This window comes from Talpa europaea (genome assembly GCF_964194135.1).
Source record: "Talpa europaea genome assembly, chromosome: 3".
In the NCBI taxonomy this organism is placed as follows: domain Eukaryota; kingdom Metazoa; phylum Chordata; class Mammalia; order Eulipotyphla; family Talpidae; genus Talpa; species Talpa europaea.
The window spans coordinates 78,182,373-78,210,327 of NC_140069.1; the positions used below are offsets into that span (position 1 = coordinate 78,182,373).

General features: G+C 37.8%; 1 protein-coding gene across 3 annotated transcripts in view; it reads left to right on the forward strand.

Moving 5' to 3' along the window:
• Positions 1 to 27,955, forward strand: part of CFAP69 (cilia and flagella associated protein 69) — a gene marked incomplete at its 3' end in the record, with an annotated part of 61,923 nt that extends 33,968 nt beyond the window's left edge. For 2 of the 3 annotated variants that reach the window (XM_084230036.1, XM_084230037.1), the window contains exons 13-23: positions 1,167 to 1,331; positions 4,062 to 4,180; positions 6,176 to 6,294; positions 7,684 to 7,765; positions 10,342 to 10,534; positions 12,039 to 12,176; positions 13,657 to 13,733; positions 15,174 to 15,371; positions 16,715 to 16,801; positions 26,870 to 26,974; positions 27,785 to 27,955. In XM_084230036.1, the coding sequence (XP_084086162.1) occupies positions 1,167 to 1,331; positions 4,062 to 4,180; positions 6,176 to 6,294; positions 7,684 to 7,765; positions 10,342 to 10,534; positions 12,039 to 12,176; positions 13,657 to 13,733; positions 15,174 to 15,371; positions 16,715 to 16,801; positions 26,870 to 26,974; positions 27,785 to 27,955 (1,454 nt within the window). The remainder of the gene's footprint in view (positions 1 to 1,166; positions 1,332 to 4,061; positions 4,181 to 6,175; positions 6,295 to 7,683; positions 7,766 to 10,341; positions 10,535 to 12,038; positions 12,177 to 13,656; positions 13,734 to 15,173; positions 15,372 to 16,714; positions 16,802 to 26,869; positions 26,975 to 27,784) is intronic. The other variant, XM_084230038.1, reaches the window with a different exon arrangement.

Genomic DNA, 27,955 nt, shown 5'->3' on the forward strand with positions numbered 1-27,955 from the left:
CTTTCATTTTTCTGAATAACTATAAGAAAGTGAAAATCAAAATCAACAAAAAACTATGAACCAGAGACACTTTTAGGGGGGCGGGGGCGGGAGGGGAGGGATTGGGGTCAGAATGGGGGGCTGCAATTGTATGGGGAATATAACAATAAAATTTATAAAAAAAAAAAAATAAAAAAAAAACAAGCAAAAAAAAAAACTTTCATTTTTCTTTTCGTTTAAATATTGCAAACAAGAATTAAAATTACATATAAACTATTAAAAAACAAAAACAAAAAAAACAAGGCATAATAAAGCTATAGTAAATAAAATTGTGTGGCACTAAGCCAGAAATAGACCAATGGAATGAAACAGACCAATGGAATGGGAAGTTGGCATTCTCAGAGATCAGATTGTCAATCAATCAGATAAGGGTGGTGCTGGGGTATTTGACCCTCCATGTGAAAAATTATTAGATCCTTTCACCTTGTAGAAATAATTTTAAAATGAATCAAAACCCTAAATATGAAAAGGTAAACCTATAAAGTATTAGAAAAAAGCATGAAAAAATATTTTTATAAGGGAGAGATTTTTGAAAGACACAACCTTAAACCATAAAGAAGGCTGATGAATTTAACTAATATAAGACTTTGAGATGTTTGTAGATAAAAACTGACTTCAATAGTAATCTACAAATTGAGAGAAGACATTTACTACCTGGAGACTTATTAGGATTAGAATTGAGGTTCATAATGAACTCCTACATATCAAACACAAAATAAGTAAAGAAGTAGACAAAGTCAGAAAAAAATCTCAGATTAAAAAAAATGTTTTTAAATGTTCAACCCCATGTACAATCAGAAATATAATTTGACAATGAAACTTACCATTTCACATTTAACAGATTGTGGAAAAATCTACTAGTTTTATACACTATGTAGCCCTATAACCATTTTGGGAAACAATTTAGCAACTTGAATAAAATGTAAGGTGGGTATACTCTATGTGATTCTGGTGTCACATGGGGAAACTCCTCTTTGGGAATAAGAGAACATGAACTAGAGCAAGCGTGATAAAATCATCATCTTAGACTTGCAGTTAGTACAAAAATGTCTGATATTCTGTTTCGTTTATTTGAAATGTTTAATGCTTTAAGTTTCCTAATACAAATTATTAATATTTTCCCACAGATTCCTTCTTTAGTCATGGTAATAGTTTTCATGGGACAGGTGGTCGTGGCAACAAGTTTGCCCAGATGCGTTACAGTTTAAGACTCCTAAGAGCTATGGTCTACCTTGAGGATGACACTATAAACCATGATCTTTGTGAAAAGGGAACAATTCAGCAACTGATAGGTAAAACATAAGATGTTTATGGACTGATGAAAGAATATTTGTAATATTGGAAGTTTTGTTTGATGTGTTTTTCTATAAATGTATTTTATCTTTATACCTGAGAAACTCCTAAATATTTTGATTTTTGTCTCAGATTGTTGCTACACATCAATTTGTCTTTACTGAAATATCATGATCATTCAGGCTTTTAACATTGTTTACCAATTCAGGTACCATTTCATTTAGGATTATTTTCTTTTAATGAATTATTGTGAATTATTGTTTTGTTGTTTTTACTAATAAGATGACCAGTTTTTTATAAAACTTTTGAAAGTCATCTTAAAAGAGGATAACATTACATTTTCCAGTATATCTGCTATACCAGGACACTGGGATGATGATATATATAGGCATGTACAGAGGAGATTCTTTCTGATATGAAATATCCAATATCCTTGATTTTCAACTTAGAATTCACTATGTTAGTCACCTTATCTCCAAAGTACATATATGTGAGATCAGTGTAAATTCAGAATGCCTTAAAAAAAAGCCTTTTACCTTTTTTTAAAAAAAAAAAATAGTCTTCCAGCTGTAACTCTACCTGATTTTGAAAAGAACTATTTTAATTATATTTATTTTCAGTGATTGCCTCATGAGTGATAAAATTTACCAGATAGTAAAATTACAAGTTCTCAAAAACTCCTCTACCTATTAAGTGTCTATTCTTCCATCATTAGTGGAGTGGTGCCCTCTAATAATATTAGTAAGCAAAATAAGGATACTGAAAAGGGGGGTAGGCAGAAACATTCACTTTCTTATTTTAACTATGAAATTATTTTTTTTAGCTAATATTGGTTTACAACACCGAGTATGGGTTCACATCTCATCAGATGTATGTTATCACACCATGCCCAACATTAATGCACCTATCATCCTCCATCATAGTTCATGGGATCCCTTCCCCTCTTTGTTCTGCACCCCCAGCCTTCCCTTCTGAAACCTCAATTCTGCAGTAAGATTTCAAAGGTTTGTTTTGGTTTGTTTTTTTGGTCTGTTATTTCACCTTCTTTCTTTATACCCTATGTGTGAGTGAAATTATCTAGTATTTGTCTTTTTCTTTCTAATTTATTTCATTTAACATAATCCCTAATTCCGTCCATGTTGTCACAAATTGCAAGACCTTTTTTAATAGTGGAGCAGTATTTGACTGTGTAAATATGCCATGTATTCTTTTTCCACTCATCACTCATTTGGCATGTAGATTGTTTTCATAGCATGACTACTGTGAGTTGTGCTGCAATGAACATACATGTGCGTAAGTCCCTTTGAACTAGTGTTTTAATATTCTTTGGGTATATATTTAAAATAGAACCCACCCTATCAGTGGGTTGAGCACTGCACTGTGGAGCTGTTCATAGCCTCTACAGTGTGGGGTTCAATTCCCGGCTGGCCAGGGAGATTCCCACATGGTGCGGCAGACCTCTCCAGTCTCGCCCGCTGCTCCCCTCAGCAGTGCATTCAGTCTGTCTGCCTAAATCTTTAAAAATAAATAAATAAAATAGAATCATATGATAGGTCTATTTTTAATGTCGTGCAAAAACTCCACACTGTTTTCCATAGAGTCTAGACCAGTCTCCATTCCCACCAACAGTGTACAAGGGATCCTTTTTCTCTATACTCTCACCAAGACTTGTTTCTGTTCATTTGGACTTGGGCCATTCTCATGGCTAGGAGGTGGTATCTCATTGTGGTTTTCATTTGAATTTCCCTATGACAAGTGATGAACATTTTTCCATGTGCCTGTTGGCCATCTGTATATTGTCTTTGGAGAAGTGCCCATTTAGTTCTTCTTCCTATTTTTGATGGGGTCATTTGTTCTCTTTTGTTGAGTTGTATGAGTTCTTTGTAGATCTTAAATATTAGCCCCTTGTCAGATGTATGATAATATGCAAATATGTTAGCTTTCAAGGGTTAGTTTTCTAGCTTGTTTTTATCTGATTCTTAGTTTAGTTGCTTGGACACCCTATTCTGTAGAGTCTTTTCATTTTAGTAGTTTTTCTGTAGTTTTTCTCTGTGCAAAGGCTTTTTATTTTGATAAAGTCCCCATTGTTAATTTTTGCTTTTGTTTCCCTTGCCTCAGCAGTCATATCCCAAAAGACATCACTGATACCAATGTCAGAGTGTTTTGCCTGTGTTTTCTTCCATGTATTTTATAATTTCAAGTCTTACATGCAAGTCTTTGATCCATTTTTTAAATATTTTTTTTATTTTTAATTGAGGTAACATTTGGATACCCTATTAGGTATTTCCACCATAGTACACCCACCACCAAATCATCCATACTCTACCACCATAGTCCACTGTGCTTCCTTCCCTCTGTTCTTACCTGTACCCAGCCCCTCCCCCTTGTTCTTTAGATCTATCTGTTCTGTAGTCACTTATCAAAGGTTAGTTTTCTACTTGTCCTTATCTGATTCTCAATTCAGTTGCTTTATATTCCACATATCAGTGTCACCATCTAGTATTTATCTTTCTCATTCTGACTTATTTTTTTGTATGATGTGAAGTAGTGGTCTGGTTATATTGAGAGCTCAACATATCCATTTATCATCTTCATCTACATCACCAAAGTAGCTATGCAATTAAGAAAGCACCTTTTAAAATGGTTTATCTAACTGAAATTTTATGAAGCTTTCAAAACAAAATTAAAACAGGGTCCAATAACAGTATTCTGTAAATTTTTTCATACAGGAATGTTTAAAAACACAATAAACAAGTCTAATGATAAGGAAGAGGCCATTGTTTTGGAAATTCAGTCTGATATATTACTTATCTTATCTGGTCTTTGTGAACATCACATTCCTAGAAAGGTATGGATGCTTGTATATGAAAGTTTTGTTTAGATCTTCTAATCAGCTAACATTATGAACTTTTTCTCAGTAATTGTCCATAAATGTTGGTTTTTTAGCCTTGTGAATGTGTAATTTAGTGTTCTTTCTTATAATTATAAATATGTACAGTAAAGTGTATAGATCTCAATATATAGTTCAGTAGGTATTGACAAATTTAAACTATAACCCAATTAAAATATAGAATATTGTTAGCTCTGAGGCAACCACATTCTGATTTCTATCCCCATAAATTAGTTTTGCTTATTTAACTTTGTAAATGGAATCACATATTTACTTTTATATGTGGTTTGTCATCCAGCATATTTCTGAAATATATCAATGTTGTTAAGGTATCAGTAGTTTATTTCTTTTCATTCCTGAATAGTAGTGAATGAATAGACCTACACTTGTTTCCCATTCCCACATTGTCACTTAGGTTATTTCCTTTTGGGACTATTATGAATAAAGCTTAAATGAACATTCTTGTAAATCTATGTGTTACCATAATGATTTTATTTCTCTTAGATAGATACCTAGGAGTACAATCAACAGGTCAATATGCATCATAAAGTAGATGCATATTTTTAAGAAGCTGGTAAAGTGTTTTCCAAAGTGGGCTATACCATTATAAACAATGTTTCAGTTTTTAATTGAGTTCATACTTAAAAATAAAAGTTAAAAATAAAAGTGTAATTCCTTTTGATAGTTTTTAACTCCACAGCAAACTCTGTGTCTTAGGGATTGATAACTTCAATACCAAGAGACAGAATTGGAAAGACAAATATTTAAAAAATTTGACAGTTTCGATAGGGATATTTTAGGGAGAGGCACCAAACACAGTAACTGTACACTTAGCTCCAAGCTTTGATGCAGCTTCTCCTTATAATTGATACTCTACCTAGGCTCTTTTGTTTGTTTGTTTGTTTGTTTATTTATTTTTACAAGCACTGGGTACAGTCAGAAGCGCGGGAGGGTGAGAGAATTCACCAGAGCCAGAGTGGGGAGCAGAGCAGGCAGAAGGACCGAAGTACACTACTGAGGGGAGCAGTGGGCGGCAGGGGCGGTCTGCACGCCATGTGGGTCCCTCGAACCAGCGCTGCAGAGGCTGCGGGCAGCTTCGCAACCCAGCGTTCAACCGCTGCGCCACCGGGGAAGCCCTGTACCTAGGCTCTTCTAGAATAGTTTTCAGTCTTGTTTCTGGAAACTAAAACTGAACAAGAGGCAATGAGAATGGTAACTGGTAGGAGACAAGTATTAAATGGTAATAACTTCATATAAATTATTAAAGGTTTTAACTATTTGTATACTTACTTCTCTTAAATTAGCCGTTGCTGTCTAATATTTATCTGGCAAGATGTTAGGTTATATTCATTATAACATGGAAGAAATCATGGCATAGGTCTTATTTTTTGTAATAAGGAGAAAGAACAAAAATACAAAGGAGGGCCTCCCCGGTGGCGCAGCGGTTGAGCGCTGGGTTACGAAGCTGCCCGCAGCCTCTGCAGCGCCGGTTCGATCCCCGGCTGCTCCCCGGCCACCGGAGGAGGGTCCCACATGGCGCACAGACCTCTCCTGCCGCCCGCTGCTCCCCTCAGCAGTGTACTTCGGTCCTTCTGCCTGCTCTGCTCCCCGCTCTGGCTCTGGTGAATTCTCTCACCCTCCCGCGCTTCTGACTATTCCCAGTGCTTGGATGTATAAATAAATAAATAAATCTTTAAAAAAAAAGTAATTAAAAAAAATACAAAGGAATATTAATCTGGCTTATTGATTGATGTCCTCTCTTTAAATGATTAGCTTTATACTATTTGTCTTAAATTTCTAAGAACAAGTATAAATTTTTTAAAATTTGCATCAAATATACTGTTTTCCTAATAATGTTTTATTTCTGTGATAGAATAAGTTTTAGGGGATAGAATAAAGTAGAGAAAGGAAGGCACTGTTCATTTAAGAAATAATGTAAAATAAATCTCTTAGGAAATTTTTGGAACTGAAGGAGTGGATATGATTCTTCATGTAATGAAAACAGACCCCAAGAAGTTACAGAGTGGATTAGGCTATAATGTACTCCTTTTTAGCACATTGGACAGCATTTGGTGAGTATTACTTTACCCAACTTAGAATCACAGTACAGGAAAATTACCTCCACAGCTATGTATGCCAATTCTCTTTTTCAAAACTACAACAGAAAGATAACTCTCTCAATTCTACTTTCAGTAGTCTAGAAATGACATTTACCATTATCCTTTGGAAAATAACCTTGTCCATCACTCAAATACAAAATTATTCTTGTATCTAAACATAAATCCTTGGTTTGGTGTTTTGAAACCATTCCATTTTGGCCTGGAACTGCCTCAAAAGTGGGAACAAAATGAGCTGGATTCATACCCAGAGATGGTAAAAAGTGGCACCATCTAAGTGGGAGGGGCCAAGCTAATGGCCTTGATGCACCACTCCCCACAACTCAAGCAACTGCCATTACCTAACAGCAGCTGAAACAAGGCTCTCCTTTCAGAGGGAACCATATTAAACAATTACTGTTATTATTTAAACACAAATAATTAAATAACAGCAATGTTAAATAGAAAAGGGACACAGGAAGTTGACCCCAGAAGGCTTATAATACCTGAGAGGAATAAAGGAGATTAACCTCTGTGACTATGTTCCACCTCACCATACCCACCAGTTTAACAATTTTTTCAGCCCATATCCATCTCCCACCTGCAAACCAGTGAAAGTAGCTATGGCACCAACTTCAATCCCTTATTCTATGTGAGTTGCACAAAGCTAAGCAGCAGGCACATTAGCAAATAATATCAACTACAAAGATGAGATGTAATTAAAAGTCATCAAATGTTTGAGATATGCCAACACTGTAAGAGAAAATAAGTGGATAAACCTTGAAGAGAATAACCAGAGACTTGTAAGATTAATTAACATCATGAAAGCAAAGGAGAATATTGCATCTTCAGGGGGGGGAAAAGGCAATTATGTAAAAGAATCGCTAGTGGTTAACAATAGATGGAACTACACTGGAAAAGTCTCTTCAAAGTTCATTTTTTTTTTAAAGATTTATTTTTATTTATTTATACAAGCACTGGGTACAGTCAGAAGCGCAGGATGGTGAGAGAACTCACCAGAGCCAGAGCAGGGAGCAGAGCAGGCAGAGGGACCAACGTACACTACTGAGGGGAGCGGCGGGCAGCAGGAGAGGTCTGCACGTCTTGCGGGACCCTCCTCCGGTGGCCGGGGAGCAGCCGGGGATCGAACCGGTGCTGCAGAGGCTGCGGGCAGCTTCGCAACCCAGCGCTCAACCGCTGAGCCACCGGGGAGGCCCTTCAAAGTTCATTTTTAAAGGAAGAATAGTTACTTGATTTAAGGGAAGAGAGAAATATATTCATTGGTAATGTTTTTCAATGGAAAAAAGTAAAAAATTAAGTTTAACAATAAATGCTTGTTAAATGAATAGCTTCTTTTTATTTAAGGTGCTGCATTTTGGGTTGTTATTCTTCAGAGGATTACTTTCTTGAGAAGGAAGGAATTTTTCTCCTTTTGGATTTATTAGCAGTAAGTATTATTATAACAATTATAAGAGAAAAGATAGATTTGTCTTTCCAAACCGAGTAGCACAGAACACTATTCTGTGATTAAATTTGCCCATAAATCATGTTCAAATATTTGTTTTAAACAAAATCCCTCCTGGAGATTCATGAGATACTTAGCATATTAAAGGCACTGAAAATTCCTCCAGCAAAGAAATTTTTAATTAGGTCAGTGTTACTGTTATAGGACAGGGAGAGGGGCAGCCCAAACCCTGCAAACCTGCCTATTCTAAATGGGTTCTGCCATCCACCGCATCAACACAAAACATATGAGATTTTAATGAAAAGGAACATCAGTACAATTAGTAAACAGTACAGGAAAGGTAAAGAGTCTAGTTTCCAAATGAAGCACCCAAAGTTAACCGTCCCCTCGTGGGTAAAAGTCCATCCATATACAATTGGCCCAGAACAAGGCCCCAAAGCCTGCCACAAGTCTAAAGCATCTTCCAGTGGGGACCCACAGAAAAGGGTCAGAAACAACCAGACAAGCCCGGAAGGAAAAGAGCAAAATCAACATCAAGATAAAAGCTGCCATTGTCTCCTCCTCACGGGTCTCACCCACATCTGTGTCACCTAGTCCACGACCAAAAGACAAGCGAGCGCAGTTTCTTCACGTGTCTCTAGGCTCCATGCGCCTCCTCCAGGTCTCCTTCTGGCTCCATCCTGCTTCCTTCCTTCCTCAGTCTCCTCTGCAGCCTCTTTTCCTGCTCAGCTCCACCCTCCCTTGGGGAACCTGGAACCTCCCCCTTTCCTGGGGACCACCCTGTTACATTACCAGCACATATTGGAAGAGAATTTGTTTCATGCTGTTTTGTTTTTTTTTTCCCTACCAACCTAGAAGAAACAGTTTGTCAGGTGCTAGAATATATTAATAACTTCTGGCTTCTCTTAAAAGTTAAGGGCAACATTAGACAAAATAAAGAATTGCATTTTGCAGGTATGTCATGGACCACCATTTTACAAAATGGATTAAGAATACTTAATTCCTGCTGAGGGGAGCAGCGGGCGGCAGGATTGGTCTGTGCGCCATGCAGGACCCTCCTCCGGAGGCCGGGGAGCAGCCGGGGATCTTCACAACCCAGCGCTCAACCGCTGCGCCACCGGGGAGGCCCGAGAATACTTAATTTCTAATGACTGTTGCTTCTAGCAGCAGTGAAGAATGACAAAGACCCACCACTTTTCTTCAAAGTTACCTCCTACTGGCCTCAATTCTAACTCAGAGTTCTACATATGTCATTGTGACCACCATTCTTGATTTTATTAACAGAATAAAATAAACTTACTGTTAGTTTAAATTAGCAAAGGTAATACTAATATTGTGTCCTCATTTGTCTGAAAGCAAACTTATTAGCTATAAAACACTATAAATAAGTTAATAATAATGCAACTTGATAAACAGGAATGAGTCATAACCAGAAACCCTAGGAAAGTTCAGAAAATTGAACATAATATAGATGGATATAGCTTTACTAATGTAGTCCTAAATGATGTATATAGCTCAGAATGTTTCCCTCGCTAAGTACAAGAATGTCTGGAGACACAGTGATGTGTCAGAGAATTCTCAAAGTCACAAAATTAACTTGGCACATCTTTCTGGAATCTTGCTTTCACTTCAAGATTTGGAAGTCAGCTGTCCTGCCTGCCTGTGACTCCGCAGGTGTTTATTTTCACAAAACTTTTCCCTTTGCAAAGAGGAGCAGTAGCTTTCCTGCCCACCTGTGACTAAACAGGTGCCTCTCTTTTTCTTTCTCCTTTTCCTAATAAACCTATCCCTTTAAAATGTAATATATATGTATACATATATATGTATTTGGAAGTATTAAATTTTATATATTAAATAATTAGATCTTATATTACTATTTAAGATTATATAGAAAACTTCAAAGACATTATTCATTGTGTTCACTTTCCTTTGCCATTTGAATATCTTTGATGCAAAAGAATGAAGCAGCCTGGTAGGAGAAACCATATGGCATAGTGGCTAAGAATGTAGGTTGGAATCAGTCTGACAGAGCCTCCAACACTTGTTAGCTGCATAGCTTGAATAAGTTACTTAACATCTCTGTTACCGATTTTTTCACCTGTAAAACAAAGCTATCACTTGTGTAGAGGCAGCAAAGCACAGGGCAGGTTCTCTATGGATCCAGAGAGATGAGTAAAGGACAGTCCTGGCTCCCTCATTGGCTTTTTCCTATAATTACAGTGACATATATATATATAGCACTGCTGACCTTGCTCCACTTAAAATTAATACTTTCACTTACTTTTACAATCTCCCTTTTTCCAACTCATGACCACATCAGAATTATATTGACCACATTAGAATTATATTGAATCTTTCTTTTAATCCCCTAATTCCAAATATTTGAAAATGTACTCATTATCTGTTTTAATAGGTTGCCCCAAATTATAGATTCTGAATTTTATAATACAATCATTTAGTAGAAACTTACTGAATAATAAAAATGTTTCTACCTTTCTTTAAGGCAGTAATTCTTAATATTATTGCAATTGCTTTCTTTTTCTGTTTCCTTGAAAAAGTTGAACCAAAAAAAATTCTGTAATTTAATACTTGGAATAATGGTTGAATTTTGTGATAATCCCAAAACTACGGCTCATGTCAAGGCTTGGAGAGGGAAAAAGGACCAGACAGCTGCTAGTCTTCTAATTAAATTGTGGAGAAAGGAAGAAAAAGAACTAGGAGTAAAACGTGATAAATATGGGAAGATCATTGGTAAGTATATTTGTAATTGTTAGTAGAAGCAACTAGCTGCATATTTTTAAAAGAGATCTTTAAGAAGAGTTCTTTAAGAGATATTAGGAGATTATGAAGAATTTCATATTATTTAAGTTCTTTTCACAACAATTAGTTCATAGTTTTATAGAATATTTTCAGGAAATGGTATTATATTCTTTAACTCAGAAAAACTAACAGTACTTCCAAAGGAAGTTTCTTTGTGTTAATTGCCTTTACCAATAGATTCAGTAGTATTTCATTTACCAATAAAATTTAGGATGTAATAAGAGTACTTGAAAACACTTTTTATAGTATTTTGTACATACCTGTTGATTCATATTTATATAATTTACTTTTTTATTTTTATATTCCCCATACAATTGCAACCCCCTGATTTTGACCCCATTCCCTCCTTCCCACCCCCACCCCCCCAAAGTGTGTCTCTGGTTCATTGTTGTTTGTTGATTTTGATTTTTTTCTTTCTTATAGTTATTCATTTTCCTGGCCCCTTATATATAATTTACTTTTTATATATGAAAGGAGAAACTGTTTTCCAAAATAAAAATCAAACACTGATAAATTTTAATCACTAGATTCTAAATTAATGAGGTTGATGGCATCAGTATTTATAGTTCACTTATCTGTTCTACAATGATAACATTACATTTTCTAAATGTCTTAAGATTCTTATTATGGTTTCATCTAAACTGTTAATATTGAAGCAAAATCAGCCAGAAGGAGAAAAACAAACACCATATGGTGTTACTTACATGTAGAATATAGAAAGACAAAACAAAATGTCAGATAAAGCCAAAATAAAAAAACTAACCCTTGAAAAGTTACTGTGGAAAGGGGGCTTAAGAGGGGGAGGAGGAGGGAGAAGAGGATGGATGAGAACAAAGAAGGAGGGAGCCAGTAGGCCTATGGCGGGGGACTATGAGTTCTTTGATGGTGGGTGCAACAATGCCTGAAGGGGGGATCCTATTGTGGAAACAAAGCTGTAAAACAATATTAACACAAGAAAAATATTTTTAAAATACATAATAAACTGTAATTAATATTTCTTTTTAAATGAATATACTTCCTCTTTAATTCTGACAATTAATGACAGAAATTCTGACAATTTCTATCTTCAATCCATTTTAATTGTTTTATTTTTTTTCTATAAATCAAAAAATAGCTTTTAAACCTATAGCATTACATCCAGAAACCAAAAGCAAAGATTACATTGTTCCATTAATGTTGTTAGATTTCTGGATCTAAATTTTAGATAAATTTTACATAATAACACAAGTAAAAGCTTTAATTTTTGTCACAGAATAGGGAAGAAATAAGTGATTATTTCTTATATAACTGATAATAGTGTACAAGGCAGTATTTTACTGAATTATAAGTATTTTAATATATATTATAATAGCTAATCTAAAACCCAAAAATTAAGTGTTAATTTGCTATGATTTTTATTTCTCTCTTCAATGTTGTCATGTTGTCCAATGGATAGATACAAAGAAACCTCTATTTACTAGTTTTCAAGAAGAGCAAAAATTCATGCCACTGCCTGCTAACTGCCCAACTATAGCAGTTATGGATGTTGCTGAGAATATCAGGGCAAAAATTTATGCTGTGTTGGGTAAACTAGGTAAGAAGCTATTTTACAAATTCACAAGAGCCTCCCTATTTTGCAGAATGCACAAGTTAATTTTGCTTTGGAATCCATTTTTCAAGCATGAACAGAAGTCCCTTTGTATGCATGCATGGATGCATGTTCCATTGTTACCCTATTGCCCAGGCTACATCCCTGACCAATTAATCAAAATCTCTGATTGTAAGGTCCAGGCATTCATATTTTTTAAAGTTCCCCAGGAAATTCTGTGTGCAGATAGGATTAGATGCAGTTAGTTCAAATGATTAATGATTAGGCTTAAACACTAAAATTCTGAATCATCTGAGTTTTTTTAAGTCCTTGTTCCTATTAAGGAAAAAGTTCTTAAGCATGTTTTAGCTTCTGGAAGTACAATATCATTGTCTACAGCAAAGGAAGAATTTTTTTTCTAATAACTAGATAGGATGACCTGGTGGATGTTTGTCATAGAAAGAAGCCAGCTGAAGTAACTATTGAGGTAACCTTTTTATAAATCGAGATGAAATCAAAACTAGTTGTTAATACTTTTTAAAAAAAGATCTATTGGGCCTCCCTGGTGGCGCAAGGGGGTAAAACGCAACCTTTAAAGCTGTCCACAGCCACTGCAGCACGTGTTCAATACCCAGCTGGCCAGGGAGCAACCCAGATGGCACAGCAGACCTCTCCTGACTCGCCCACTGCTCCCCTCAGCAGTGTATTTCAGTCATTCTGTCTGTTCTGTGCCCCACTCTGTTTCTGGTGAATCCTTCCCTCTGCCTCCCCCACACCTCTGGCTTGTACCCCAATTCTTGTATGCATAAATAAATAAATAGATCTTTTTTTTTTTTTAAAGATTTATTTTTATTTATTTACACAAGCACTGGGTACAGTCAGAAGCGCAGGAGGGTGAGAGAATTCACCAGAGCCAGAGCGGGGAGCAGAGCAGACAGAAGGACCGAAGGACACTGCTGAGGGGAGCAGCGGGCGGCAGGAGAGGTCTGCGCGCCATGTGGAACCCTCCTCCGGTGGCCGGGGAGCAGCCGGGGATCGAACCGGCACTGCAGAGGCTGCGGGCAGCTTCGCAACCCAGCGCTCAACCGCTGCGCCACCGGGGAAGCCCCTAAATAGATCTTTTTTTTAAAGATCTATTTATTTATGCATACAAGAACTAGGGTCTAGGCCAGAGATGCGGTGTGTGGGGGGAAGGGCTGGTAAGAGGATTCACCAGAGACAGAGTGGGGAGCAGAACAGGCAGATCTACTGAAATACACTGCTGAAGGGAACAGCAGGTAAGACAGGAGAGGCCTACCTCAGTTTGCTCCCTGGCTGGGAGATCAAATTTATAGTGTAGTGGCTGATGATAGCTTGATAGTGGTGAGACTTTAACCCCTGCACCACCAGGGAGGCCCACTGTTTGCACTTGTTTTAATGATTGAGATACAGCTTTTGGAATCACTTGCTTTCTTAAAGTAATTCTCACATTATAAACTTTGTTTAGATTTTGAAAATTTACCTGGCCTATCTGCAGAAGATTTTGTCACCCTCTGTATCATACATAGATATCTTGATTTTAAAGTGAGTACTTTCTTATTAAACTGTTGTTAAACTCTAGTTGGCAAAAAATCAACTGTGAAATAATGTCTTCATAGTTTTGAGCAATCATTCATGTACTATGCAGTTTTTATTTTCCATTTTGCACTTAGAAAATCAAGAAACACAACCAATTAATTGGGTATTCTCCATGGCATGAGATTTCATCCAACCATGCATTTATAAAAGAAGATGGATGGATGTTATTGATGTATAACTATTCAAAAACCTAAAAAAAAATTTAATACAATTTCTTCTCTTTAGAGAGCTTTAGGAGCTATCATTAAATGAATTATTACTTATTATTCTAATCAAAATACTATTTTTTTTCAAGTATTTTGTCATTACTTTATATGATTGTCAAAAATTGAAGGATATTAGGTCATTGATCTTGCTGGTTATAATCTTTTTTTTTTTTTAAAGATTTATTTATTTATTTATACAAGCACTGGATACAGTCAGAAGCACGGGAGGGTGAGGAAATTCACCAGAGCCAGAGCAGGGAACAGAATAGGCAGACTGACTAAATACACTGCTGAGGGGAGCAGCGGGCTGCAGGAGAGGTCTGCGCGCCTTGTGGGACCCTAGCCCAGTGGCTGGGGATCGAACCTGTGCTGCTGAGGCTGCGCGCAGCTTCGCAGCCCAGCACTCAACTGCTGTGCCACCAGGGAGTCCCTGGTTATAATCTTACGAAACTAAATGCTTTTGAGTATTTAGTTCTCAGTGGGTTTATTACTTGCTTAAGGAAAGTCTTTTTAAGTGAACATTCTCTACTAATAATAGTATTGTGTATTTAAATATAAGTGAAATGAAAACAGAACTGAATTTTATCTGTATCCTGGATATATAGATTTTTCTCAAAACTTAAGCATAATCAAGCAATTAGTTTTTAGATAACCCAGATTATGAGATGGGATTATCGCCATGATGAAACCATGGAGTTAAGAGCTTGAGATTCAATGATTGTCTTAACTAGAATGTAAGTGGCAGGGCCATATAGCCCATATATCCCCAGATAGGCGGGCAGGGGGCCCTCGGGTTCCAGGAATCCCCATGTTCATTATCCTACAAGTTCAGCTTGACTTATCCTTCAATACCAGTATTTCAAGAGGATGAGAGTGAAGCAGCAATTTTTGCACCTGTGAAAATAGTGACTATAAACCAGAGGGCAGTGATGATGGCAGTGAACTAGACTTAGAGCCTCATCAATGAATGCCTTGTCATTGAAAAACATTTGGTAAATTACTTCCAAAGACTCAAATGTAATTGGTGCCCCAAATATTTGCACTTAACTAATTCCCAATAAGTAAATTAGGAAAAGCTAGATCAGTAATTGTTAACTTTGAAAGACCACCCAGACAAAGGATTACCTAAAATTGTATCATTTATTTTTGGTTAATTTAAACTTAAATTTTGCTATAACAGATTGGAGAAATATGGAATGAAATATATGAAGAAATAAAATTGGAAAAGTTAAGACCAGTCACTACAGATAGAAAAAATTTGGAGGCTATTACAACAGCATCTGAAAATATTGGAAAGATGGTTGCTTCCCTGCAAACTGAGATGATCGAAAGCCAAGTACGCCAAGATGTGCAAAATGAACAAAAAGTATATACAAAAGTAAGCCATGGATACCATTAAGGCACAAGATCATAATTTTAATATAAACCGGCTGAAGTTAGCCATAGAATGTATTTGCCTTATTTGTGAATGTTTTGGCATTTAGAATTATTTTGTAGTATTCTCTTGAAGTTATTTTCAGTGTCTTTTATTTATTTTTATACAAGAGCTGGGGTACAGGCCAGATGCGCAGGAGGGTAAGAGGATTCACCAGAGACAGAGCAGGGAACAGACAGACTGACAAAATACACTGCTGAGGGGAGCAGGGGGCGCGACAGGAGGGGTCTGCCACGCCATGTGGGATTCTAGCCAGCAGGCGGGGATCGAACCAGCATCGCAGAGGCTGTGGACAGCTCCATTGCTCAGCGCTCAACCAGCGCTGCGCTCACAACTGCTTCATGGGGGAGGCCCCTATTTTCAGTGACTTTGTGCAGTTTTTAAAGAAACCATTGAAGTAAGAGTTTGAGATTTTTTTGTTGTTGTTCGTTTATTTATTTATTTATTTGTTTGTTTATACAAGCACTGGGTACAGTTAGAAGCGCGGGAGGATAAGAGAATTCACCAGAGCCAGAGCGGGGAGCAGAGCAGGCAGAAGGACTGAAGTACACTCCTGGGAGCAGCGGGCAGCAGGAGAGGTCTGCGCGCCATGTGGGAACTTCCTCCCGTGGCCGGGGACCAGCCGGGAATCAACCGCTGCGCCACCGGGGAGGCCCAAGAGTTTGAGATTTAATCACTACATTCAATAGTAACAGTTCGAATGGCAGAATGCTGTGTTGACTAGCTATTGTTAATTGGTTGGTTGTTGTTATTTGTTATGATTCTAAACCGACCTTTTTTTTGCAATTTAATTAAATGTTCTGAGATGCATAATTTAAATTAAATTCCCTAGACTGCATCACCACAACAAACTCAGCACTCTCACAAAATTGCTCTCTTACTGCAGTCACATATTAGAAATAGTTTTACCATTATAATCTTGAGTGACAGCAGGAATCTCTTCATTTTCGCCTGTGAATCTGCTGCTGGGTCATTTACATAGCTTATTCTGGATTAGGTAATCTGTTTTACAAAGTGATAATCATGTAATGATTGCTGAGGATGAGTATTGTCATTTTTATATTTTATGTTTTTACAACAGTTTAGTGTTTCATGAAAAGCATTTTTCATATGGTGGAAGGTTTTTTTTTTTTCCATTTTAAGACTTATTTTTTTTAATTGTTGAATTCCATGAATACTCTAATCCTTTTGGTATCAGTCTTAGATTTTCCTTCAAATAAGGATTCGTAAGCCTTTTGTAGGCTTCCATAGAAACTGGAACTCTAAAAAAATATTTCTCATTTCAGATACAAGCTACACATAAGCAAAGAGAATTGGCTAATAAATCATGGGAAAATTTCTTGGCTAGAACATCAAATGCTAAAACTTTAAAGGTAAGATCTTTTAAATATGATGTCCACAACAAATGGCTAACTCTGACAGACTCTTTAAGAAATAAATATTCATTCGCTTTTTTCTTCTGATCTTTCGGTATAGTACTAACACTTTAAGAACTTCATATGCGATTTAGAATAATCAACACCATGCATTTTCAGTTACAGAAGATGCTGCCGAGTTTCATTTAGCTTAGTGGTAGGAAGCAAAAGTGGTCTTCCTGGTTTGCATAAAGGAGAAGATAGTTACCTAGGACTGAACAGGAGAAATGTGCTCCTACTTTCCATTTTGAGCCTTCTTATTCACTGATTCTTTTCTGTAAGAAGCTGGAGGACAGAAAAAAAACAACAGTTCTCATTACCATAGCCTCCAAAGGTTTCTTCCCTCCACTGTCCACCAAAAGAAATGATATATTAAAAAGCTTCAATGGGTATGGGGAGTAAACAGCCCTTTGGAAATATGATAATCTGTTTCAGCTAGAAGGTAGAAACTAATCTAAAAAACTTAAAAATGTTAATTTTTCAGTTGAAATTTGTGAGAAGCACCATGGTTTCCAAGATCTCATTACTATTTTCCACTTTTTTAATTACAACTTTAATATATTTTTATTAATTTATGATTCTTCCTCTAGGAATAAAATTGTTAGATGTAAAGTTAATCCATGAAAAATAATAGAACTATATTAAGAAAGTAAAACAAGCTCACGCATGGTACTTCCCCCTTCTCACTACAAGTTCTTCCTAACTTATAAAATATTCTTATAACTGCCTGCACTTTAAAGGAATATTTCCTGAAAACTAGGCTCTTCCTTGCAGATCATGTGATACCTCACATTGTATCTGTTCTAGTGCTTCAAATATTGACTTGAATACACTGCAGCAAATTAGGTGAACTGAATTAGTATTTAATTATTAAAACCTTATTAAATGCTTATGAAAAACTGAACCTGATTTCCTTAGGACCTACTTTATTCCTGGGTCATATGTGACCTGCATAGCTGGAAATTTCAATGGCATTTTCAAGTTACTGATTTTTCTGCCATGTATAAAAGATGTACCTCACTAATAACCAACTTCTTAGCCTCAATGAGTAAATGCAGGTTCAGTGCTACCAAATTAACAAAGTATTAATGTACTTTGTGGAGGTAGGTGTCATTTGTGAATCGCACCAGGATATAGAACAGGCAGGGTTCACCGCATGGCTACTGGGTGGGGTGGCAAGTAGGGAGCTGTATTTGGGTGGTGGAGAAGGAAGAGGTGGTGAATAACATATAAATGGTCCTGAAATAGGACCAAAACCCTTAATTCCAGGAGGGTGAGTAAGTGATGTGCTTTCATGGGCCTCTTCTTTATGAAGCAAAGTGGGTAAAGGTTGCCAGAGAGACGAACAAGTGAAACACTTTATACCTTACAGTGATTGGAATAAGAAGTGGCTTGAATGGGTGGGTGCCATAAAGCAGAGTGCTCAAATATGTGGACATCAATGAGCAGAAATTGCAAGAACTGCAAGAAGCTAATCAGGAACAGCATGCAGAGAAGTAGATGAGAGGGGCTGCCCCAGGAAAGAAGACATCTAGTATGCAACAGAGAAATGTTGAAATGAAAATAAAAAAGAACAATTAGAAAACTGCAAATGGAGAGGCTGGCAGCACCAATGGGACACCTCAGCCTTCTCAGAAGAAAAGGGCCCAAATAGATCACATTGTTGAAAGTGAGGAAACATTCATAAACAGCATTGAAGTTAAAGTAAAAACTCCTGAAGAATTAAAATCATGGCTTTTAGATTTAATTACAGGCAAAAGCAGTGCTTTCATCTTCCTGCCAAGAACGTGGATTCCATTGTAGAGGATTATGCAAATTACAAGAAATCTCAAGGAAACATAGATAATAAGGAGTGTGCTGTTAATGAAGTTGTGGTGGGGATACAAGAATACTTCCCTGTCATCTTGAGCACTCTGTTTCTCAAGTTTGAGAGACCGCAGTAGTTGAGATCCTGGCAGATGACCCTGATGTCCCAGATGTATGGAGCACACCTGCTGGGGTCCAACTTATTGGAGCAGTGTTGGCCTCTACGTCTCTGGAAGAGACCAGCCATGCTTTCTTACTGAATTAGCCTATGATTTCCTAGAATATCTGGTAGAGAATTGCACAGCTGTTTAATGCCAGCAATTATGAAATGGCCCCTCCTAACTACCACTGGAAAGCAGTATGGGACATACTTTAAGTTGATACCTCTGTAAAAGTATATTTATTCTTGGTCTTTCTCTTGTACAAATGATATACTTTGAAAATGTTAGTGTATAACAGAATTGATGTCTATTTTCCATTTCATTTTATTTATTTTTTAATCATTTTTTATTTTTTACATCATTGTTCATTTTTAATCAATATTTGCTTCCCCCCACCCCCTCAGGCATAGCCCCCATAGAGTTTCCTTCACCAGTGCACCTGTGCACCATCACCTCAGTCTCCTGTGCTCCTCCCTCCCTCCCTCTGATCCCTCTCCCTCTTCCTCCCCTGCAGGATGTCTCTGACTTACAATTGTCTGTTTTTGCTTTGTTGTGTTTTGTACTGTTATTATTTTTTTTACACTGATGTCTTTTTTGTTTCCCCTATATTCTTGCTCTAAGTGAAACCATCCGATATTTTTCTTTTTCCTTCTGGCCTATTTCACTGAGCATAATTCCTTCTAGCTCCATCCATGTTGCTGCAAATGACATGAGTTTATCTTTTTTGATTGCTGAGTAATATTCCATTGTGTACATGTACCACATTTTCCTGATCCAGTCATCCATTTTGGGGCATTTGGGTTGTTTCCAGGTTTTTTCTATTGTAAATAGTGCTGCAATAAACATAGGGGTACAGGTGCTCTTTGAATCAATGTTTTTGTGTCCTTTGAAAGATCCCTAAGAGTAGAATTGCTGGGTCGTATGGTAGCTCCATTTTTAGTAGACTGAGGAACCTCCAGACATCTTTCCATAGTGGTTGGACCAGTTTGCACTTTCACCAGCAAGGTAGAAGAGTTCTTTTTTCACCATATCCTTGCCAACATTTGTTGTTGCTAGTTTTTTTGATATGTGCCATTCTTACTGGTGTAAGGCGGTTTCTCCGTGTGGTTTTGATTTGCATTTCCCTGATGATAAGGGATGTTGAACATTTTTTCATATGCCTGTTGGCCATTTGCATTTCCTCTTTGGAGAAATGTCTTTTAAGTTCTTCTGCCCATTTCTTGACTAGATTGTTTACTTTGTTTTTGTTGAGTCTTGTGAGTTCTTTGTACATCTTTGTGATCAGTCCCTTATCAGTTGTATGGAGTACAAAAATTTGTTCCTAGTCAGTGGGGTGCTCTCTATTTTGGTTAATGTCTCTTTTGCTGTACAGAAGCTTTTCAGTTTGAAGTAACCCCAAGTATTTATCTTTTCCTTGACTTTCCTTGCTTTGGGTGATGAGTCTTTAGAGATGTTACTGAGATGTATGTTGTGTAGTGTTTTACCTATATTTTCTTCTATGCATTTTATGGTTTCAGGTCTTATATCCAATTCTTTTATCCATTTTGTGTTCGATTTTTGTGCATGGTGAGAGGTAGTGGTCTAGTTTCATTTTTTTGCAGTTTTCCCAGCACCATTTATTGAACAAACTGTCCATGTTCCATTGCATATTCTTTGTTCCTTTGTCAAAGATTAGTTTCCATATAAATGTGGCTTTATTTCTGGGCTCTCTATTCGGTTCCATTGGTCTGTGTGTCTGTTTTTGTGCCAATACCAAACTGTTCTAATTATTACGGCTTTGTAGTATGGCTTGAAGTGTGCTACCTCCTTTCTCTTTTGTTTTCATCAGTAGGGCTTTGGCTATTCACAATTTTTTGTGGTTCCATATTAATTTCATCATTATTTGTTCTATTTCTTTGAAGAATGTCATTGAGATTTTTATTGTAATAGCACTGAATTTGGAAGGATGGCCATTTTAATAATGTTAATTCTTCCAATCCATGAGCATGGGATGTCTTTCCTTTTCTTTGTGTCTTCTATTTCTTTTAACAGTGTTTTATAATTTTCTTTGTATAGGTCCTTCACCTCTTTTAGGTGAAGGTTTATTCCCAAGTATTTGATTTTTTTTGTTTCAATTATAAAAAGGGTGGTTTTCTTGATTTCTTCTTCTTCAGATTGATTGTGTATAGGAAGGCTACTAATTTTTGTGTATTGATTTTGTATCCTGCTACTTTACTAAACTGGTTGATTATTTTGAGTAGTTTTTAGGATTTTTCTGTGGATTTTTTAGGGTTCTCTATGTATATTATCATATCATCTGCAAACAGTGATAGTTTTATTTCTTCTTTCCCTATTTGGATTCCTTGTATGTCTTTCTCTTGTCTTATTTCTCTGGCTAGGACTTCCAGTATTGTATTGAAGAGCAGTGGTGAAAGAGGACATCCTTGTCTTGTTCCTGATCTTAAAGGAAAGGTCTTCAATGGTGATTGAGGATAATACTGGCAGTGGGTTTGTCATATATGGCTTTATCATGTTAAGATATGTTCCTTCTTTCCCGAGAACTTCAAGGGCCTTCATCATAAATGGATGTTGGACTTTGTCGAATGTTTTCTCAGCATCTATTGATATGATCATATGGTTTTTATTTTTCTTTTTGTTAATGTGTTGGATTACACTGATCAATTTTCGTATGTTGAACCATCCTTGTACTCCTGGCATGAATCCCACTTGATCGTGGTTATTATACCCTGATGCATGTTGGATTCTGTTGGAAAGGATTTTGCTGAGGTATTTTGCATCAGTGTTCATTAGGGAGATTCGCCTGTAATTTTCTTTTTTGTGTGCTTTCTTTGTTTGGTTTTGCTATTAGTGTAACGTTGGCTTCATAGAATGTATTTGGCAGTATTCATCCTTTTTCAATTTTTTGAAAGAGTTTGTGTAGGACAGGCACTAATTCACTGCTGAACGTTTGGTAGAATTCATTTGTGAAGCCATCTGGGCCTGGGCTTTTGTTTTGGGGGAGTGCTTTGATTACTGCCTCAATTTCACTGTAATTGTTCTGTTTAGGTGCTCTATTTCTTCTTTATCCAGCTTTGGATGATTATATTGTTCTAGGAATTTGTCCATCTCTGCCAGATTGTTGAATTTGTTTGCATATAAGTGTTCATAGTAATCTCTGATTATTCTTTTGATTTCTACAGAGTCTGCTGTGATTTCTCCTCTTTCATTTATAATCCTATCTATATTTGTCTTCTCCTGTTTTTTTTCTTTGTGAGCCTGGCTAGAGGTTTGTCTATTTTCTTTATTTTTTTAAAAAACAAACTTTTGGTTTCATTGATCTCTTGGATTGTGTTTTGAATTTCTGTTTCATTTATTTCTGCTTTGATTTTTATTTCCTTTCTTCTATTGGCTTTAGGGTTTTTTTTTGCTGTTCTTTTTCTAGCTCTTTGAGATTTGAGATAAGGTTGTTTCTTTGAGTTCTTTCTTGTTCATTCTGTGTGAGCTTGTATTGCCATATATTTTTCTTTTATTACTGCTTTTACTGCATCCCATACATTCTGGAAAGTGGTGACCTCCTTGTTGTTCATCACCTCATTAGTCCAGTAGTCTTCCAGTAGTGTGGATTTCAATCTCCATGGAGTGAGAGGGTTCCTTGTTTTCTTTTCATGATTTCTAGTTTGATGCCTTTATGGTCAGAGAAGATAGTTGGAATGATTTTGATCTTCATGTATCTGTTGATGTTTGTCTTGTGGCCCAGTATGTGATCGATTCTGGAGAATGATGCATGCACACTTGAGAAAAATGTGTACTCGGATATTTTTGGGTGCAGTGTCCTATAGATGTCTGTAAAGTCCATGAGTATTCTATGTCCTTATTTAGGTGCTAGTGTCTTTATTTTTTGTCTCATTGATCTGTCCATTGGTGAGAATGGGGTGTTGAAGTCTCCCACTGTATTTGTATTCTCTTTAATGTCTGTTTTCAGAGCTGATAATAATTGTCTAATATATTTTGGTGCTCCTTCATTTGGTGAGTATATATTGATGAGTGTTATATCTTCGTGATGTATGGTCTCCTTGACATAATGTAGTGTCCGTCTATGTCTCTTTTTACCTTTCTTAATTTGAAGTTTATTTCATCTGATATAAGTATGGCTGTTCCTGCCTTCTTTTTTGGTCCATTTGCTTGTACAATTGTTTTTTCCAACCTTTTACTTTTAGTCTATGTTTATCTTTTGTGGTTAAATGTGTTTCCTAGAGACAGCAGAAGGTTGGATTTTGTTTTTTGGTTTTTTTGTAAACTTTTTTTTTAAGATTTATTTATTTATTTATACAAGCACTGAGCAGGGAACAGAGCAGGCAGAAGGACCAGTACACTGCTGAGGGGAGCAGCGAGTGGCAGGAGAGGTCTGCGCACCATGTGGGATCCTCCTCCGGTGGCCGGGGAGCAGCCAGGGATCGAACTGGCACTGCAGAGGCTGCGGGCAGCTTCGCAACCCAGCGCTCAACCGCTGTGCCACCCGGGAGTCCCTGGATTTTGTTTTTTAATCCAGCCTGCTACTCTGTGTCTTTTTATTGATGAGTTTAATCCATTTACATTTTGAGTTAATATTGATACATTGTCATCTTTCTTTGCCATTTTGTTTGTCTTTTTTGTGATTTTTATTCCTTGCTGTATTCTGTTCTTCTTGATCATTCTGTTGGTTTTGGCTTTGGGACTTCTTGTAGAATTTTTTGGAATGGGGGTTTAGTTGAATTTCTGGAGTTTCTGCTTGTCTGAGAAGGTCCATATTTTTTCTTCATAGAAGGAGAGCTTTGCAGCTTAAAGTATTCTTGGTTTGTTGTGCTCTTGTTTTGTTGTTTATTTTAAAAGATTTATTTATTTATACAAGCACTGGGGACAGTCAGAAGCACGAGAGGGTGGGGAAATTCACCAGAGCCAGAGCGGGGAACAGAATAGGCAAACTGACGAAGTACACTGCTAAGGGGAGCAGCGGGAGCCGCAGGAGAGGTCTGCGTGCCATGTGGGGCCCTCGCCAGCAGCCAGGGATCAAACCGGCACTGCAGATGCTGCGGCCAGCTTCGCAGTCCAGCGCTCAACTGCTGCACCACCGGGGGAGGCCCTGCTCTTGAAGTTTGTTGAATATGTTACTCCATTCTCTTCTTGCCCATAGTGTTTCTTTGGAGAAGTCTGAGGTTAACCTGATTGATTTTCCCTTATAAGTTATCTGTTTCTTCCCCCTTGCCAGTTTCATTATTTGTTCCTAGTCTTGGACTCTTGCAAGCTTTACTATTATGTGTCATGCGGTAGTTTTCTTTTCATTGTGGTAATTGGGTGTTTTTTTTGCTTCTTGTATGTCTATATTCATCTCCTTTTCATGCTTGGGATGTTTTCTTCAATTATCTCCTTGAATAATTTCTCAGATCCTTTGTCTCTCTCCTCACTTTCTGGAATGCCTATAACTTATATTTTCTCTCTTCATGGAGTCTGATAATTGTCTAAGGGTATCCTCATTCTTCTTCCTTTGCAATTTTCTCACTTTTTCTCTTTTGGTTCTTTTTATTTCTGTATCTTTGTGAGTACTGATCCCTTCTTCCATTTCTTGATTCTGTTTTCAATGCTTTTCCAGGACCTCTCTTGTCTCCTCCAGTAATCTTTTAGTCTTCTCTTTTTATTTTCTTTTTTAAGGTCTCATTTTCGTTCTTCAGTTCATTGATTATTTGTCTCATATCATTTTTTCTTTTTTGTATTCTTTTCTCTTTGTAATCATGATGATTCTAAATTCTCTATCTGACAGGCCAAGAAGTTCTTCCATCTCATTGTTGTTGAGTTCTGCTGACTGATTTTCTTTTTGTGTTGGTCCTCCTCCTGTGGGCTTGCTTGGTTATTTATATTTTTCCTTCTTCTTGCTGTTTGCTTTCTAATTAGTTCTACGCGTTGGGACATTGTGCCACTGGTGTTGGTGGGTATCTCTTTGGATTGCTCCTTCAGGGGTGTCGCAAACTGTTTACCGGACTGAGACCAGCACTGTTAGGCCCAAATTCCACCAGGGTGTTGATGCCACGGCTATGTTAAGGGGCACTGTCTCTTACAGTTCCCTCCCTCTGTATTTACTCAGTTCCAGCAGGGAAACAGCTAGTTGATGATTTTGATCTTGTCACTAGGTGGCGCTACAGACCTTTAGTTGTGTACCTGTGCTTTTCTCCTATAGTTCTCTGAGAAATGGAGTAGGGGAGGGGAGCAGCTTGACACAAGGGCTATTGCTCACTCTGGGTGTTGTATCTCCCCCGTGTTAATCCACTGCTGTGCCCAAGGCTGTGTGGATACCATGCCCTGAATTCTGTGCTCTAGTTCTCAATCTCAGGGTCTCAGATCCAAAACGCCAGCTGTTACCCTGTGCAGAGCCACTGTTGTGGCATGTCTCACTCCCTGGATCCTGTGCCTAGCTCTCAATTCCAGAATGGGGTCTTGCTCCATGCCTTGTTTCCCTTCTTACCCCCATTTGCGTGGCCCACTCCCTCTCATAGCCTGAGGGTGGTTTTGGAAACCCAGGCTTCCAACTATCAGAAGTTGGTGATTTTGTTCTGATCACTAGGTGGCACCAGAGATGTTTCCTAGTATCCTTCCAGACCTGTGCTTTTCCCCCGTGGGTCTCTGGGGAACTGAGTGGGGATGGTGTGGAATGGCTCAAGGGTGTGGGGTGCTGTGTCTGCCCTGTGCTGCGCGTCGTGGGGATCCCACGCCCCGAATTTCATGCCAAGTCCTCAGATCCGAGATGCAGGTGGTAGCCCAGCTGTGTCCACAGAAATGGCACCTTTGCACCCCACTCCCGTGCCTGGGCGCCTGGTTTTTGATTACCTAGTGAGGGTCATTCACCTCAGTGCCGGCTCCCGCTCATCTCCCCACAAACCTAGGTTGCGGGGACCTGGGCAGCCAGGATCCATGTATGCTTTTCCAGAGCGTGTGCTTTTCCGCACAAGCTTACTGGCTGGCCTTGGGCTATTTGCAGGTATCTCAGTGGAGTCCTTATCTTCCTCCCATGGCACCAGAGGCAGTCCACTCACCTCCATATGGTTCTCCACAGTTCCGTTGGCGGGGTGAGGGGCCTGCAGTAGTTCCTTTCCACTCACCACCTCACCTGATCTTTAGTTTGCTCTTGTTTTTTGTTTTTGTTTGGATTTTTATTTTCTTTCTTCCTTCTGTTGGTTGGAGAGTGACGGCTTTGTGGGTGGGGGAGGGTAGCAGGATTCTGATGCTTTCCTCTCTTCTTGTCCTCTTTTATTGCAACTTTCCTCTTCAGGAAGTTAGCCAGTCTCCTGTTTATCTTCCGTGTCCTGGTTCTCACAGAGACCTGCTGCTTTTCCTCCCTATTAATCATTTTTATAGGAGAACTTACTCGTAGTGTTTCTCTGCCATCATATTGATCCCAGTTCTAGAAGAAAGATCTGTATTGCCTTCTCTTTGATTTTAAACAAAGAAGAGTGATTATAAATTCTTTTTTTCTTTTCTTTCTCTCTTTTCTTTTATCATTTTGTAGTTGCTACCAGTGTATTCAATGATGGATAACAGACACATTCTGTAGTATTCCATTGCCTAGTTGACAAAGCTTCTTTTAAATGCTAGTGGTTCTATTCCTTTGACACTGCTCACCTTTAAGTGTTAATGCTCAATGACAAATGCTCCAACTGCTAGTGCCAATAATCTGATTTAGTGTAAGTAATGGAACACACTTACCCATTTGTGCTCCTTTTTTAAAGGAGCTTAAAGAGCCTACCCTTTACAAGTCATCCATGTTGCTCCTTCATCATGTTCTCTTTGCTCAGATTTTTGAAGAAAGTGTCTTGTTTCATGGTTTTTGTATTTGTGTTTAATTCCTGTTTTAACATGATCAACACAAGGCATTGTGTAGCTAGAGTATTCTGGAAAAGTCATTCTTTTAGGAATTGTTTTTCAGAGCTTCAAGTTATTTAAGTGTTAAGAAAATAAGCGTACATTGCATACTTCATTGCAAGTATTTGAATATACTTAATAGTTAATGCTTTAATAGCAATTGATATTATTTTCTTCTAATTTACACATTTAGAAAGCAAAAAGACTCCAAGAAAAAGCTATAGAATCCTCCAGATACAATGAGCGACCATCAAATGCAATTTTACACCGGACAGTTATTAAAGGCCTAAACACTACGGTAAAATTTTTTTTCTCCATAAATTTTTTAGTAGATAATGACTTTAGTTTTCAAAGAATGTTATTTCCATAAAGTTTTGTCTCATATTTTTCTCTTTGTTCAAATTTTACATAGTTGGGCATATTTATCTCCAAGGCACCTCCACTCTCACCTAATGCTGGTTGAAGCAGCCAGAACCAACCCCCCAGGATTTTATTTTAAAGATTTATTTATTTATGCATATAAGAACTGGGGTGCAGGCCAGAGGTATGTGTGGGGGTGAGAGTATTCACCAGAGACAGAGAGGGGAGCAGAACAAGCAGACTGAAACACACTGCTGAGGGGAGCAGCGGGAGAGTCAGGAGAGGTCTGTTGCGCCCAGCTCCCTGGCTGGGGATTGAACTGGTGCTACAGTGGCTGTGAATAGCTTCATAGGTTGCATCTTAACCCCCTGCGCTACGGGGAGCCCCCCCCCAGGATTTCTAAGAAATTGCTACAATCATTAGTCAGACTATATCTCTATCTCTGACAGAAAATGTACAGTGCTGCCTTTGCCTGGCAAGTAGATCCATGCCATATTCCAGAATATGGTATCCTCTTTTGAGCACCATGTGTCCCTGTTTACAAAGCTAATAAGCAATAGAAGTAGAGTTCAAACCCTTTTTTCCTAGTTCCAGGGCCCTTACCTTTCCAGAATGCTCTGATGCCTCCTACTTACTTATATATACATTTTGTGTCATTTCCAAATAAAGCTGATGGTTGAGTAGGTTTTTCTCTTACTGAAAAATTTTGTCAACAGTCTCTTAGATATTTACCTTTTGCTTTCTTTAGGTGCCCTCTGGCCGGGTGGTAACAGTGGAAAGCACTCCTGCCCGACTGGTGGGAGGACCTCTGGCTGATACAGATATGGCTGTTAGAAAGCTGCCTATTAGAGGAGGAGCCTTACAGAGGGTGAAAGCAGCAAAAACTGTGGATGAGTCAAAGAAGAGTGTTCCTACATAA